Source organism: Rhagoletis pomonella, unplaced genomic scaffold (genome assembly GCF_013731165.1).
Source record: "Rhagoletis pomonella isolate Grant_MI unplaced genomic scaffold, Rhpom_1.0 Rhpom_scaffold_00006, whole genome shotgun sequence".
NCBI classification, from domain to species: domain Eukaryota; kingdom Metazoa; phylum Arthropoda; class Insecta; order Diptera; family Tephritidae; genus Rhagoletis; species Rhagoletis pomonella.
In genome coordinates this window covers 9,654,546-9,672,744 of record NW_023458560.1, presented here as the reverse complement: position 1 = coordinate 9,672,744, position 18,199 = coordinate 9,654,546, and the positions used below count along the sequence as shown (strand labels likewise).

Genomic DNA, 18,199 nt, shown 5'->3' with positions numbered 1-18,199 from the left:
GGGGAAATGAAACGCTGCTGCATACTCCTAGCATGACTGAATGTGTGTTTGTGAACATGAATGTAGGTATGGGCATGTTTAAGGCTCTTAAATCATGAAAATAAGTAGGAGTTGACATAAAGTGAGAATATTTCAGTAGATATGTAGTTTCTTGTCAATTCCAAAATTGTGGCATGAGATTAAATAACTAACACCAATTTTAAATTATTGCCTTAACATACATAAATATAAACAATTATCTAAATTGCAAAAAAAATGAATATGCATACATATGTGCATACAAACATACATACATACACGGTAGGAGGTTTAGTGGGTTAAAGTCTCACACTGACGGTTTTTTGGGATTAAGCTTTCGAGGCTTCCTCCTCTGAAAAAAATACATGCATACATATGTGCATAGTTATATTTGTTTGTACATGAGGATGATAAACTCTAAAGCGATCATGCCCAACGCTGGCAGAACTCCATCAGTAAGTGCCTGGGCATGCCTGCTCTAAAGTGTTGCTGCCTCCTTTGTTAAATTTTAGGTGTGCCACCACGGGCGTAGCCAGGTAGGGCAGGGGGGTGCTCGAGCCGCCCCCCCTATCTTTCAAATTTTCCTGACATATATCTATATAAAATAGTACCCTGAAATGTCGGCTTAATAGGGTCGAGCCCTCATTCTGGCTACGCCGATGTGTGCCACCAAAATATTTTGTCTAAGTTCGGTGTCGTTCGTGAGCTGGACCTGGTTACACACAATTTACCCTGTTTTGTGTGACATAAACAAATTTTAAAACTTGTTTAATGATGCCAAGTGCAAATGTGTATCAAGTTTGGTAGCGGTTGATAAACGTGATATATGTGCATACATACATACATATGTACATATATATTTAATCAATACTTTCCAAAGAAAAAGTGCGATTTTTCGCTAAAAGATTATTCTTATAGAGATCCAATGTAATAACACAAGTCGACAAGAAATCCGGCTTGTGGAATTGACCATCATTTTTTATGCATTATTTCAGCTTATTCCGAATGCGAAATCAAAATATAAGAAAGTAGAAGAGTTTTCGAGATACACAGCCGTATTTTAACAAAGTCACAAACCTTTGCTCACCACTGCTGTGATTTCTACTGCGCTTCAAAGTTTGCTGCTGCAACAAATATGCCGCTACAACAAAAATTTGTATGTTTTCTGTATTTTTCTAGCATTTAAAATCGAATTTTTGTCGCACGTTTTGCTGCGCACTAGAAATCACAGCGGTGATGAGCTAAGTTTTGTGATCCTGTTAGAATAGAGGGTATAGTCAACTTTTAAGATCTGAAAAAAATGCGCACACTTAAATGTAATTTTGTTGGATATAGTGGGCCAACATCAAAATTCTATTTAAATTAGCTAAGCTTATTAAATTATCTATTTTCTGTTTAAACTTTTTGTAAAAGTAAAATTAGTGTTTATGCAAAGACGGCAATGAAAGAGCAACATTTTTTCCATAGAAACAAAAACGCCATTATTGCATTAGTTAGGCAAACTGCTAGATTTTCTTTGTTGGAACTTTTGAGGTAATTGTTAGTATTGACTATTGGATTGTTGTTAAGCAACCATCGTCATAGAATTCTCTGGCGTCCCTATGATAGTAATGTTTACCTTGACATTTCGAGCTGACCATGCGAAATTTTTTTACTACATCGCTTAGCCCATCAACAGTATTATGGTGTTTAGCCAACCTGAACTTCAAAGTTTTGTGGCATTAAACATAGGTTTGAAACGTTAAACTTTTTATAAGTGGAAGTTTAAAACTTTTTTGTCACGGGTGGAACATGGAAAACCGCAGTGATTTCATCCCAAATTATAATTTAAATGCCTATTTTTCTTCAATGCCATGTTGTTTTTTTGGGACGAAGAAAGATCGAGACATTTATTCTGTATTAAAATATAATATCGTATTCAATTACTTTTCTAGTGTTGAAGTTTTGAGTTCATTTACAGTGTAATAAAATAATATAACTAATTTTTTTCTTCGGAAATACGTTAATTTGAGGTACATAGGCATTGATTCATCAAGCATTCCATGTTCAATAAGTTAATTTATAATTGGACACAAAGGTTCACCTACTCATGGTCTTTCGGTCTTCAAACGAAAAGTTGCATATGCATTAAGTATTTCGGTTTTTCTAATATGCATTATTGCGGTTTTCAACCGAAACATATGCACAATTTCAGGGTGCCTCTTTTTTCTTCTCGCGGGACGATTATGCAAATCAGATGCAAATTATTTACGTCTTCTCATAATTATATGGGATTTTTATTTATTTTTTCGTCCCTCGGGGCATTTATTTCAAGAGGAAAATGATTTATGTTCACCGTTTTCTCTTATTTAATAGAATTGTTACACGTACAGTCGATTTTACGAAATTAAACGCAGCTCCATTATTTTAATTTCATTTTCTAACATCTGGTAACCCTTTTCAAAAAACTAAAACCACGTAAAAGCAAAGCTCTTAAATTTGACACCTAATTTTTGAAAATCGAACGAACGATACAGATTTGATGACATGAACAATCGTAGCGATAAATATTTAACGCGTTGAATCTCCGAACTCAATTAAGGAGTTTTATTTAAATAAAAGTCCCATATAAATACTAATAGAAGATGTTGTAAATCATTTCCATCGTAGAATAATCGTCCCGCGAAACGAAAAAAATAAAAGTGCCAGATAATTATTAGAAGATGAAAAAGTTTTTAATCAAACGATTTTCGTCTCAGGAGACGAAAAGAACTTTTCCATTGTTCAGTAATAATTATACTAGGGATGGGTAAAATACTCGAAGCTTCGATATTCAGATTTTAATCGAATTTTAGCTCTAAAATGGCGAATTTTTGAAATCGAACTTTGTGTTGTTAAAATTCGGATAGAATCGAGTTTTTCTAGAAGAAATCGAATTTCATTTTTATTTCCAAAAAAATCAACTCTTCAACTCTCTTCTTTCTGCCTAAATTTGCCATCACTGTGTGTGGCACTCCATTTGTCTTAAGGATGCAAGTAAAAAAATACATGTTTTTCGATCTGATGCATCAGGACAAAAAATCTGTGCCAAGAAGAAACTGTTATTCTAAACTCAAATTTAAAAAAAAAAATTTGTAAAAAACTAGTTTTTTGTTGATTTTTTATTTTAAATGTTTAGAGGCTTTTACGTTGGTGGCATGAAGCTTTTGCCTGAGAAGACCCCTAGTAAAATTTTCCGGAGAATAATTTACTAGAATATATCAATCCTCTAACGACCTCCAAATTTGCTTTTTGCGGGATTTCTTGAAGTAAGAGTCAAAATTATCCTTTTAGGCGGGAGCTAATGGGTAAAAATGTTCTACGAAAATATTTCCCATGAAATTTTATTATATATGTCTTAACCTTTAATTTCGCTCAGACATTTATTTTAACTATTTTTTTTACCTTTTTGAAAACTACTTAGGCTGAGACATGAATACTTTAGTAGGCCATGAAATAAAAATACGAGCTTATTACTGGATGGGTATACTTTCAGAAAATGTTAACTAAGTCCGGGCTGGTTTCGGCTGTCCCACAGTATACTTTGAGTTTAACTTTTTAGACAGGGAGTGGCCCTTAAAGTTCCTCAAAAATATTTTAAGTGTTGCATAGTATTTTAAGCACAAAACTGCTTTAACTAAATTCGACTTTTCAAACAGGCGGCACCCCTTCTAAATATAATTAAACAAGTAAGAAAGTCTAAGTTCGGGCGGAGCCGAACATTAAATACCCGGCGCAAGTATTAAGTAAATATATGTTTTTCACCTTTCCGAAAGCTACCGCTACATGGTAAGCCAGGGTGTATCAACTTTGAATAAATTAGCGTCCTTAAATTTCGAAATATTGAAGCTTCAAGCATTTCTAAAATTTACCGTTAATTGGAAAGTGGCCGTAATTTTAGTCTGATTTCAATAATTTTCAACGTTATGCTTTTATGTGGCAAGCAAAATAAAAATACCGAGATTGGTACAAATTGGTAGAACGGTTACCGAGATACATATATGTGATCATAAGTGGGCGGTGCCGCACCCATTTTCAAAAATTTTATCACAAACATATTTCTTTGTTAAGAATTGTTGCACCCATCAATTTTGAAAAAATTAGCTTTAATATTTACTGATTTATCGAGGATTTCGTATTTTTCTAAATTACCGTTATATGGGATGTGGGCGTGGTTATTGTTCGATTTTAAAAATTTTCGGCCATTTGGTATGCTGTTCCAGGACCAACAACTGTGCCAAGCTTGGAAGAAATTGGTGCAGCGGTTACCAAGATATACACATGTAACCACAAGTGGGTGTGGCTACGACCATTTTCCAAAAATTTACAATATTCCAATTTTTCGTCTAAAAAGTATTGTAAACATCAATTTTGAGTGAATAATCTTCAGTAGTTACTAAAATATCGCAGTTTTCGTATTTCTGAAAATTACCGTTATATGGGAAGTGGGCGTGGTTACAGTCCGATTTCGCCCATTTTCAATAACAACCTACCTTGGATTAAGGGAAACCTACGTACCAAATTTCGTTGAGATATCTCAATTTTTGCTCGAGTTATCATGTACACGGACGGACGGACAGACGGACGGACAAACAGACATGGCTTAATCGATTTCTTTTTTCATCCTGATCATTTATGTATACATTTGTCTATATCTATCTCGATTCGTTTTGGCTGTCACAAACAACCGTTATGTGAACAAAGTTAATATACCATTGTGCACAAGTGCGTTCGGGTATAAAAAAAATAATAATTATTGTTATTAGTAATACATAATCTGAGAATTTTTACAACCCATCGCACATATGCCGAGGGATATTAAAACCTAATTGACATAATGTCTGTTGGAATAGATATTAATGAAAACGCATGCCAAATTGCTTAGATTGATGAGGAAAGCCGACTTAGCCATACTCGATTAACTGTTCTTGTGTACACAGGAGAATTCCTGCATAAATTAATTAATCACCAAACCTACCTACTCAAATTAAGAGTTAATTACTAAAATTTATTTATTTTAAATCGAAATTAATCATGATTGACTGAAATTGGATTGAATTTAATCGAATTAACTAATTAATTAAAATGTCTATCGATTAAACACTGTTTCGAATCAAGAATAATTTTTCATTTATTATTCAGTCATTCTTTATTGATCCCCATACAAGGTAAACGATCATCGTAAATGTTATTCACTTATGTACATTAGGGCGGGTCAATTTGTATGGATCGATTTTTTTCGACATTGTTCCTAGCATATTCGGATTCTTCAAAAAATTCTAAGAAAAAAATTCCTCCAGACCATAGCTCTAAAGTCAATTTCGAGCCTGCGCATTTTTAAAAGAAGATATCTTATATATAAAATTGGATTGCTGTCCGTTAGCCTCGCTAAGACTTGACAACAGCTTGACCGATTTGAATATTTTTATTTTTTTGGTTTGTTTTTTATAATATCCGGATTGTTAAACCCAGAAAAAATAGAGAGTTGCCACCTGTTTAAAAATCCCAATATAAGTAAATTAATTACATAAATTAGATATTGCAATATGGGTGTCAAAAGAAAGAGGTTATGAAGGCTTACAGGCAAAAATATTTTTGAGGGGGGTTGCCACCTGTTTCAAAATTTAGTTAAATAAAATTGATAAGATAAATTAAATATTGCAATATGGGTATCAAATTAAAAGGGTTTAAGAAGGCTTACTACTGAAAATATTTTTGAGTCGAGTTGCCACCAATTTCGAAAATTTAATTAAATTAAGTTAATAAGATAAAGTATGTATTATAATATAGGTGTCGAGCGAAAAGTATTTGAAAAATTATTGATTAAGAAATATTTTCTATAGGCCTGCCACCTACCTGAGCGGTAAAAACTAAAAGCCATACTCGCAAATATTGTTCAAAACGTTTGAGGCTCGCATCAATGTGGAATACTGTAACTCCGTCAAGATAGTGTTTATTGATGGCAAACAAAGTACTATCATGTTTGGCAATGATATCACCCCATCGAACAATGCACTCAGCCTCGATATAAAAAGAGAACAAAAGCCGAAGTATTAGCCGAAGCAGTTCATACAAATGTTCCCCAATTGAACTAACAAAAAAATATGGCCTACGACTCTTTTATAGAAGCTGTGGACACTGGAGTAAAATTTAAACAAAAAAACAAACCCGACTTCAATTCTCATATACAAATTTAAAAGTACCGTTATTTTCTTCATGTCCCAATTATCGGATCTACACTCAATTAGTAGGAGACTACCTCTGAGGAACCACCTTTCCTTTCAAAAAGAATAATAGAAAACGGATAACGTAGTCCAAAGTTACGCGGTAACATACATAAAAACATATTATGACGAATTGATAAAATATGCAGATTAATATTTAATAAAGTGTTACGGATATATTTTTTTTAATACAAACCTGTGCTTGGGAGCTTATTGATACGAAAAATTAATTTCTGATATCTATTTTTTATTTAAAGAACCGCAAGATTGCACTACAAAGCAAATTACATATTTTTTACTATTGTAACGGGAGAAGTTACTGTATGTATTTTTTTATATGTACAGTGTCGAACAAAAGTTTTGGCACAGTAAATTTTCGAATCATATATATGCAAAATTTTTAATTTATTTCCGATAATTTTTTATAAAAACATAGTTCATACTACACTAAAACACATTAAAATCAAATGTGTAAACTTTGTGAAAAACTCAGGAAAATTCAATAAATCTGCATACTAATTTGCAATTTTATATTCAGATTTTCAAGCAACTTCAAACCTGCACTTTTTTGCTTTCAACACGAGGTATCTTTTTTCTAGTTTCTATTGTCATAGCCATAACTCACTCTCTATTTTTATCAATCAATCAATCAATGAATCAATTTTATAATTTTTTTCGGCATTTTTCCTAATTACAAGTAGAGCTTTATAAAACTTTTATAACACCAAATGTTTATCAAGCTTGGGATTTTATGTTATCCGGGCAGGCTTATTAATTTAGCCAGAGAATATGTTTTCTTTATAAAGTTTACCCAGTTACCCATTTTAAACTGCTACCTGTACTGTATCAGCGGTTAAAACTTGTTAAATTTTTATTTAAAATTTTCGGTAAGGAATAAGCGAGTGGATGAAAAATATATAAACCGTGGGCCATTCGCCCATATATATGTATATGAAAGAATACACACATGCGACGACTTTAGCGATTGTGTGTCATTCCTTCAAATTATAGTTATTTTTTTCTTATTGTATTAAAAAAATAACGTTCGTAACACTTTAGTAAATATTAATCCGTATATTAACTGAGTATATATTAAAGACTAGAAGATGACCCGGTGAACTTCATATCATCTATAATTTATTTGAATTTAACTTTGATCAATTATAACAAATCTTCAAAATCCAATACAATGAGATCACTAATACTGCCTGCTGTTATAGCTGATAAAAGATTCCACACCTATAAGATGTGCCACGCCCCTTTTTACAAACTCATTTATATACATATATCTTTCCATAAGCACCTAACATAGGTATCTGTGCATTTCAAATTTCGAGTTCATGTGACTATAATTCCGAAGTTAGAGCTGATTAAAAATTTTCACTATGGGAGGTATCCCTCATCCCCTCCCCCCCTTGGCGAGTTTCAATTTTTTTACCCTATTATAGGTCCAGGAGTCATGGCAATACTTTGGCAAAATTTTATTCGATTCTATACATCCGTTCAGGCTGCAACCTGGTACATACATACATACATACTTCCACAAATATATAGTAGATTTGCTTTGAAGCGCCATCTTGCGGTTCTTTAAATAAAAAATAGATATCAGAAATGAATTTTTCATATCACAAAACTCCCGAGCACAATTCTTTATTACAAAAAAAAAAACATTCCTAACACTTTAGTAAATATTAATCTGATTATGGACTTAGTATTAATTAAAAATAATTTCTTTTAAAATTGCGCAGGCTCGAAATTGATTTTAGAGCTATGGTCTAAAGGGCTTTTTTTCTTAGAATTTTATGTAGAATCCGAATCTGCTAGGAACGATGTCGAAAAAAAAAATTGACCCGCCCTATTATATACATACTTATGTAGATTTTTTTGAGGTTAGGATTTTCATGCATTAGTATTTGACAGATCACGTGGGATTTCAGACATGGTGTCAAAGAGAAAGATGCTCAGTATGCTTTGAAATTTCATCATGAATAGACTTACTAACGAGCAACGCTTGCAAATCATTGAATTTTATTACCAAAATCAGTGTTCGGTTCGAAATGTGTTTCGCGCTTTACGTCCGATTTATGGTCTACATAATCGACCAAGTGAGCAAACAATTAATGCGATTGTGACCAAGTTTCGCACTCAGTTTACTTTATTGGACATTAAACCAACCACACGAATGCGTACAGTGCGTACAGAAGAGAATATTGCGTCTGTTTCTGAGAGTGTTGCTGAAGACCGTGAAATGTCGATTCGTCGCCGTTCGCAGCAATTGGGTTTGTGTTATTCGACCACATGGAAGATTTTACGCAAAGATCTTGGTGTAAAACCGTATAAAATACAGCTCGTGCAAGAACTGAAGCCGAACGATCTGCCACAACGTCGAATTTTCAGTGAATGGGCCCTAGAAAAGTTGGCAGAAAATCCGCTTTTTTATCGACAAATTTTGTTCAGCGATGAGGCTCATTTCTGGTTGAATGGCTTCGTAAATAAGCAAAATTGCCGCATTTGGAGTGAAGAGCAACCAGAAGCCGTTCAAGAACTGCCCATGCATCCCGAAAAATGCACTGTTTGGTGTGGTTTGTACGCTGGTGGAATCATTGGACCGTATTTTTTCAAAGATGCTGTTGGACGCAACGTTACGGTGAATGGCGATCGCTATCGTTCGATGCTAACAAACTTTTTGTTGCCAAAAATGGAAGAACTGAACTTGGTTGACATGTGGTTTCAACAAGATGGCGCTACATGCCACACAGCTCGCGATTCTATGGCCATTTTGAGGGAAAACTTCGGAGAACAATTCATCTCAAGAAATGGACCGGTAAGTTGGCCACCAAGATCATGCGATTTGACGCCTTTAGACTATTTTTTGTGGGGCTACGTCAAGTCTAAAGTCTACAGAAATAAGCCAGCAACTATTCCAGCTTTGGAAGACAACATTTCCGAAGAAATTCGGGCTATTCCGGCCGAAATGCTCGAAAAAGTTGCCCAAAATTGGACTTTCCGAATGGACCACCTAAGACGCAGCCGCGGTCAACATTTAAATGAAATTATCTTCAAAAAGTAAATGTCATGGACCAATCTAACGTTTCAAATAAAGAACCGATGAGATTTTGCAAATTTTATGCGTTTTTTTTTTAAAAAAAGTTATCAAGCTCTTAAAAAATCACCCGTTATTTCATAAACATTAAATTTATATATGCGCACATCTCACGAGTTGTCACACTTTTCGACAAAAACGTATTTCACCTATTTTAGAAAATGCATCATCTTCGGTTTTATGTAAAGAACAAGATTCCATTGAGAAATTAATTTAGATGAAAACTTAAAGGAGATATACTAAAACAAGTAAAGTATAAGTTCGGACGAAACCGAACTTTATATACCCGACGCAGGTATCGAATATCGCCGTTTCAACTTTCTCTAAACTACATTTAAATGATAAGCAGGGGGTTTCCCGATTTCAAACTTTTTCGATAATATGCTGACTTAGACTTAATGAAATAATTGAACCAAGTTTGGTAGAAATCTATAAAGTGGTTACCGAGATACACCTTTGTAGCCATAAAGTGGGCGGTGTCACGCCCAATTCCTAAAAGTCTATAGCAGTCTTATTTACTGTTAGGAGATTTGTAACTATTAACTTGAAGTAAATTAGCGTCTTCAGCTATTGAAATATCGGAGTTTTCGGACGCCTGAATTTTACCGTTGTACGCGAAGTGGGTGTAATTTTGGTTCGATTTCGAATAATCTAATAATCTAATTTTCTGCTAAATGGTTATTGTAATTATCGATTTTGAGTCAATTAGCTTTAGTGGTTACTGATTTATCGCAGTTTTCGTGTTTCTGTAAATTACCGTTATATGGTAGTTGGGCGTGGTTATTGCCCGATTTCAAAGATTTTCAACAGATTTGCTAGGTCCTAGGCTAGGCTCGTACCGAGTTTGGTACAGATTGGTGAAGCGCCTACTGAGATACAGCATTTCATCGTAAGTCAGCGTGGTTACGCCCATTTTCCATAAATTTCTTAATAACACTATTTTTTACCAAAATTCAGCTTTATGTACTAATTTACAACAATTTGGATCCAATATATATTGAAACAGCGCAGGTTGTGCATTTTTCGAAAATACCTTTATATGGGAAGTGGGCGTGGTTACAGTCCGATTTCGCCCGTTTTCAATACCAACCTACCCTGGATAAAGGGAAACCTATATACCGTTGCAAACAACCGTTATGTGATCAAAATTATAATATGCTTGTGAACATGTGCGCTCGGGTATAAAAACTAAAAATAACTACTCATGCTCATACACCCGTAGTCACGTATGTAACGTATACGGCCCGTAGCACCATACGCAGTCGTTTAACCTTTCACTCGCACGCCTTTTTTTAAACACATTATTGTTTAAGAATAATTAAATATTGGCGTGGAAGGTTTTTACAAAGTATTCCTTGTGCCACCCCCATTGTCCTAAAAATTCTTTAAAAACCACTTTTTTGCTAAAAAGCGATTGTATACATATATCGATTTTGAAGAAATATTGATGAATTCCTTAGAAACAACTGCTCAAAAATCTGAAAGTCAGGTACATACACACAAACAAGTTCAAGCCCGTATTTAAGAAAAGTCGCCTAACTTCAACAATTCAATAAATGATCTATCGATTTATTTGAAAATAGATTTAATATTAGTGATGGTTAAAACTTAAAAAATGAAAAAAAAAATGTTTTTATTATTTGCCCGATATTTATACACCATTTTAAGGGCCTATAAATTCTCTTCTCATAACATGTGCCACCTTTAAAATTGAAGGAAAACTAGTCATTCAAAATTTATTAAATCTATAAAACCGTACCTTCTGACCTAAAATTACCAGTCGCGACCTCTAATAATATAATAATATTTCTCATAAAAAGGAAGGAAATTAAGGGTAGGGTCTTTCAAAAAAATTTTTATTTCGATGTACACATGTATATAAGTATGTTTGTTTGGGTTAAATGTTACAATATAGAGGCTTTGAAATTTCAAACTTAACTCAGAACCCGTTGACAATGCAATATGAGATATAAATTAATCCGCTAGGTGGCGTAGGACTCGAAATATTTGAAAACCCGTATTTATAGTCGGAATTACTCCACAAAAAATGTTGCCGGTAGGTGGCGCACGAGTCGAAATATTCGGAAAGCCCGTATTTATAGTCCGATTTAGTTCATTTTCGGAAAGCTTGTTTCAAAAATACTTTTTACTATTAAACTATTGTATACACACAAAAAAAACTCAGTAGAATTGACAAAAAACTGGGTTGGAGAGATAAAATCGTGGTTAATATACGGTCAACAGAAACAAATTTTCAGTATTACAAAATTACAAAAATATTTTGTTATATGGGTTTGTTAATTCGATAAAAAAAATTATCAGTGAACAACCTTATATATTGTTGCTTTGAAAAAATTTTTTACAATTGAAAAAAAATCATAAAAAAAACTATCAGTATTATTAATAATATATATTATGATTGACAACTTATTTTTCAAACTGAATATTCGTTTTTTTATGCTGACAATTATTGTCAAATTATATTAACAATAAGGCTAAATATATATTGTTAGTTTGAAAACTCCTTTTTTCCAAATGAGGAGGATTTTTTTCATTAAAAAGAAATACAATTTTGTCCATATGCGAAATTAGACTAATTAAAATAACAATTCACTTTATTGTTAATTATAATTAAAACAATAATTCACTTTATTTTTAATTATAATTATAATTTTGTACATCCAACTTATTACACTACATACAATAAATATGAATATTTTTTTTTTAATTTTGGCAAAATAAACAATGTACGTGTATAAAAAACTATTATTTATAATTATATGTTCATCAATTAATCTCTTTAAATTATTTCTACAAAGTTCGGGGCAAAGAAGATCTACGTTAGGACGGTATTCATCAGATAGTTCAATGAATATCTATGAATATTTTATATCCAACTTTTAAGATTGCATACAACCGATATATTTTTAGTTATTATTTGAACATTTTTCTCGCAAAACAAATAATCTTTGTTAAATAAAAATATATTTTTTGCAGCCCTTGTAATTATGTGATCAATATTCAACTCTTTCAATTATTTCCATCGGTTTCGGAATATACACTTACATTTACACCATTTCTTTTTTTAAATATTCACAATATTTTTATATAAAAATATGGATTATTCTTACAAAAATGTCATATAAACCAAGGTTACAAACTTTATACGAAACTTAGGAAAATTCTATGAGTTTTCATCAAAATTTTCAACCGTTTATTCAATTAATTTTTTTAATTTCAAGTACACGGTTTTATAGCCCATTCAATTTTAGTGTAAGAATGTGTAAAAATGAATTCTGAGTGAAACTTTTTTTATATGGAGGAAAATGCGTAGAACCGTCAAAAGAAAAAAATTATAAAAAAATCAACACGATTTCTTAGCCACTTAATTTTTACACATTATTGCACTAAAATGGGCTAAAAAGCGTACATGAAATTAAAAAAAAGTGATTAAAAGTTTGAAAATTTTGAAATTCAAAAATCTGATTTAAAGGTTGAAAATTTTGAATAAAAAAAAAGTTTGGTTTATTTGATTTTGTTTTAAGCATGATCCATGTTTTTATAAAAAATAACAGACAAATTTTAGCTTGCAAAATATTATGAATATTTAAAAAAGAAATGGTGTATACAGACTTTTGCTGTTAAGTGTACATATCAGGTAGTTCGTAAAATAGCATATGAATATTTTATATCCAACATATAACAATAAATAAGAACTAGTGAATCCGCATGGCGTTAAGACGCCAAAATTGAGTTTAATATTTTAAACAGATGGCAACACATCCACAATCCTTAATAAATATTGAAAATGTTTCAAGTAAATTCGTCCATCCCTTTTTGAACGAAGAGATGTCTTAAATGGCGTCGGTTTTTCATTTACTCAAAATTCAAACCACCGTGCAATAACCGAACGTATCGCTCAAAATAGGAATCACAACAAATATTTACAATCTAAAGTTTTATTAAAACTCTTTCTTTTGCCACTCATATTTTAATATTTCATTAAAATTGTGTAAAAGCTAAATAAATTAGGCTTTTCAAACAGGTGGCAATCTTCTGCGAAGCCTTCTCAAACTGAAGTCTCTTGAAGCTCTTTCCTCTGATACTTTGATACATAATTCAACTACCTGAAGAATTTAATTGAGTTTTATTTTTTTATCAACTGGTAACTCTCCTAAACAGTTCAGATATAAATCCTTCTCAAACCCATGAACGATTAAATCACCTCTTTTAGTAATTAATTAACTTACTAATTCATTTAAATTTAAAATTTTCAACAGCTTGCAACTCTCTTCAAACCATCAAACAAAATTTTGATGTTTAAACTGAAGATTTCTTAGCACTCTTTCGTTTAACACCCATATTCGGCTTTTAAAGCAGGTGGCAACCCTTTTCAAAACATTTTCAAATTACTACCTTTATAAACTCCTTTAGTCTGACCCCTGTGGGGGAACATTTTGTACACTACCTATGTAATTACCCTGTTTAAAATTTAATTTGATTTTTTAAACAGGGGCAACACTCTCACAGTTAATAAGTAAAGCTTTTAATAACCATTTCAACTGATACCTATGGCAACTCTTTTCAAAAAGGAAAACCTCATTGCACATCTGCAACCAAGCCTTTTAATTTGACACCTCAATTTTGAAAATCGAGCGAAGGAATGGGATATGATGGTATTGATTTATAAATAATCTCAACTTGATTTTTTAAAAGGTGGCCTTTCTTTCCGGAAAAGTAAAAGCCTACTGCACATCTACATATCAAGCCCTTTAATTTGATATTCGAAAATCAAACGAATGGTTCAAAGTCCTTTCGCGTATTATATATATAGATATAGTTACATTCGACTTTTTAAACAGGTGGCAGCCCTTTTGAAAAGTAGTTTCGCGCTAAGATATATTGTTAAATATTCTTCGTCTAACATTGCGATACATATTTTAATCAACTGATGAATTAGTTTGAATTATATTAATTAAACATGTGGCTACTCCGCTAAATATAGTTCCGAAATAACCATATATTAATAATTCATTTAACTTATTTAATAATTTGAATTTAATTTTAAAACAGGTGGCAACCCTCTTCCAACACCTCAAAGATGTTTTGTGTGTTCAAACTAAAGTCTTCTTAATATTCTTTCATTTAACATGATTATTTTGACACTTCATATAACTTCTGGATAAGTTAATTAAATTCGACATTGCAAGAAGGTGGCAACCCTCTTCAAAATATTTTCAAACGGCCGCCTTCTGAAGCCCCTTTCGTTATGCGCCCATATGTTGAAACATATTTCTCCTAATTAATTTTCTTTATTCAAATTGGATTTAATTTTGCAAACAGGTGGCAACCCTCCTAAAGTTAAGTCAAGAAACAAATATTTTCAAAACCCTTTCCACTGATACCCATTTCGTAATAATTGATTTTTTTAGATAATTTGAATGAAATTTTTCAAAAGGTGGCAACTCTTTTCAAAAAAGTAAAACCTTATTGCATATCTGCAGTCCAAGAGTTTTAATTTGTCACCTTATTTTGGAAAATCAAACGAACGGCGCTGTTTTGACGGCATTGCTTATTATATAGTTTATATTCAATTGTTCTACAGGTGGCGACTCCTTTCGAAAAAATAGCACACATCTATAGGCCAAGCGCTTTAATTTGACACCCCATTTTTGAAAATCGAACGAACGGTACAGATCTTTTACGCTGCACAAAAAATCCCTTCGCATATTATATATATATAGATATCTCTTTTTTTAATTTCAGCAAAGCAAACAATGCGTTTCTATAAATTTAGCTCCATATATATATATATATATATACATATATGTATATTTTATCAAAAATTAATAATAATAATTACATGTTCAATATTCAACTCTTTCAATTATTTCTTCCAAGTTCCGAGCAAAAGAGATCTACTTTTTGCACATTCATCAGATAGTTCAATCAATAAGTCCAACTACATATGAATATTTTATTTCCAACTTATAAGATTACATATGTAAAACAAATGTGAATATTTTTTTCGCAAAACAAATCTTTGTTTAAAAAATATATATTTTTTGGGGTCCTGTGTAATTACATACATACATATATGATCAATATTCAACTCATTCAATTATTTCCATCGGGTTCGGTTATAATAAATAAGAATTTTTTTTTAATTTCAGCAAAACAATTTGAACACAAACAACTGTACACTGTACGTAGATACGTATGTATGTATGCATACACCATTAATATGTATAAATGTGTTCGAGTACTTACATCTATTCTGCATAATATGCCCACTTGTAGGTGTCCTCAACAAATCATGCTTCAACGAATTATTATTGTCTTTAGGTCCTGTGCTCCAACGTAGCTCCGACATAACCATTTTCACGAATTATGTACGGTAGTATTTTGCTTTTGCAAGGGGTTATTGTTATTTAAAAAAAAAAATAATAATAATCTTAGTGTCAGTGGTGAATTGTTGCACTTGTTTTCACTCAAGGCTTTTTTTAGCAATTGAAACATTTATTGTTTTTGTTTTTAAGAGTTATATTTTTTGACATTCGCGTAGAGTTCTACATAAATGGGCGCTTTTTCGTGGCTCGTAAGCGCGTGCAATATATGTATGTTAGATTCTATTTCGCTGCACATATGTACATACACGTAAGTAGTTGTAAATTCGAATGGTATTACTTGGAGCGTTCATTAGTGAGCGTGTGACCTGGACACGTTTATGTTTCGCAGAAAACTAAACGGCCGATAAGATGTATGCCCACAAAACACCTCGATGCGCTGGCTACTACTCGATAATGTTTACTAATGATTATGCTTTGTTGTTACTTTTTGATATACATATATGTATGTATGTACATATATATACATGGATGTATGTACTTATGCTACATATGTATGCTATGTGGACGGTATTAATGATCGAGATTTCAGACGTTTAGAATCTAATCAATTTCGTATCGTAGACGGATATGTATTTATGTATGAATGTGTGTTTTTTGTATTATTTTTGTTTTTGGTATCACTTAAACTGTCTTTGCACTATTAAGTGGTGAAATAAGTAGTGCGTGTGCTTTGTATTTGTAGGCGCGTATCTTAGCTGGCGTGTCTGAAGTACCAACGCAGTTCCTTCCTGTGCCGCCACTACGCACACAGGTGTCTTTATTATATTGTTTTTTTTTCTTCTTCTTTTTAGTTTATACGAGTTGGTATTTGAAGAAATACATAGTTCACCTCTTTATTTTTAGTTTTTATTAGCCACCTTCTATACTCAAATTGTCTAAGAATCAACTAATCGACGAAGGTCTGATGCTAACCGTGTCCAAATAGCAACTGTTTTGTTAGAATTATTTTGTGGTTTCTATGAACTTTATTTCTTGTCTTCTTCGACACAAGTTGAATCGCCGCAAACGCTAATACATACAACTTGTCGATGCGTATGTGTGCAATCGCATTTGCATTTTTCCCTATTTGATTGAACACTTTTTGAGGCTGAGATGGCAAATTCCCATTTCTACCCCAAAATCGGTACACATTCTACACAATTTCACTCTTTTCTTTCTTCAGTGAGCTGCTATTTTCTTTCAAAATTTCCGCAGAAGGGGAAACGTCCTATGTTGATGTGGTGCGATATGTGCGTGAGGTAGTTTTTCGGGGATGAAGTCCACAAAAATGAAACACAAAAATATACAAACGAAACTTCGCTCACAACCGGCAAATACGACGAATATGAATGACGCTGTGACTGACTTGGCTTGCGATTTCCGCAGAGAACGTTCAACGCAGCACAACGCGTTTGACTGGTTTGGTGATGAAACCCCAACTGAAGTCGTTGCTTTTGAAATGAAATGTGCTCCACATCTGAGCGCAAATGAGTGCGAGTAAATACGAAATGCGCCTACATACATACATTCAAACGGACCTATCATATGTGCATGCATGCGTGCATGAGAGCTCAAAGAGCAAAAGAGCGCACACATTCGTCCTCAGAAAAAAGGGGCAAAAATTTAATGAATTTTGTTTTCCAAATGCGTTAGTAGATATTGAATGCAAAATAAGAAACAATTTTCCAATTATCCATTTTCAAACAAACGCGTCAAATGGTCAAATCAGAATTGTACGTTCACCCATAAGCCTCCCCCTTCTAATGGATCAAACAGATTCCACACACATTCCGCAAATGCAATTGAGACCAACTACCTGCGAGTTCAGCGATATGAGCGCTGTTGCAATCTAGGCGGGTGAATGTGTGAAGTTTTAGTGAGTGTAACTTAACACACACTCAAACGGCAATACGCTCCAACCAGAGGAGAAAACCTTTATTGCTCTGAGTAGCACACCGAAAGTTGGGAGTACCACTCAGCAAAGCAATTTGAAGCCGAAGTTGTGTTGTTTTGGGTGCCTTTTGTTTGTTTGTATGCTTCCATGCGTGTGGATGTGTGTGTGTGTTTGCATTCGTGTGGCAAATGAGATTGTAAAGCACGCGCCAACAACATTTTATACATTTTAAAGTTTTACTATACCCATTGGATTGTGCGGCTGGCGCTGGCTGACTAACTGACACAGTGGGTGTGGCTTAAAATTTAAATTTAGTGATTTTATTTGCTGAGGCTGTTGTGCGCACCAGAATAAGCGGAGAACAAAGAATCAAAAGCGGAGCTCGCCAACGCCATTCGCCATGTGTGCTTGCACTTGAACATCGCTTGCGTGGAGCGAAGGGGGAGTGCGGCCGGTGGGGTTGATGGCGTTGTTGTGGTTGGTGTGGTTGTTGCCGCTGCTACTGCTGCTGCTGCTGCTGTGTCGGCGGCTGCAACTCTCGTCGCTGATGGTA

At 33.2% G+C, this 18,199-nt stretch overlaps 1 protein-coding gene across 1 annotated transcript in view; it reads right to left on the bottom strand.

Moving 5' to 3' along the window:
• LOC118740387 (protein nubbin-like) overlaps positions 1–17,173 on the bottom strand; it is a 47,240-nt gene extending 30,067 nt beyond the window's left edge. The window contains exon 1 of the mRNA XM_036471899.1: positions 15,634–17,173. Coding sequence (XP_036327792.1) covers positions 15,634–15,742 — 109 coding nt within the window. The 5' untranslated portion in view covers positions 15,743–17,173. The remainder of the gene's footprint in view (positions 1–15,633) is intronic.
• Positions 17,174–18,199: the final 1,026 nt, after the last annotated feature.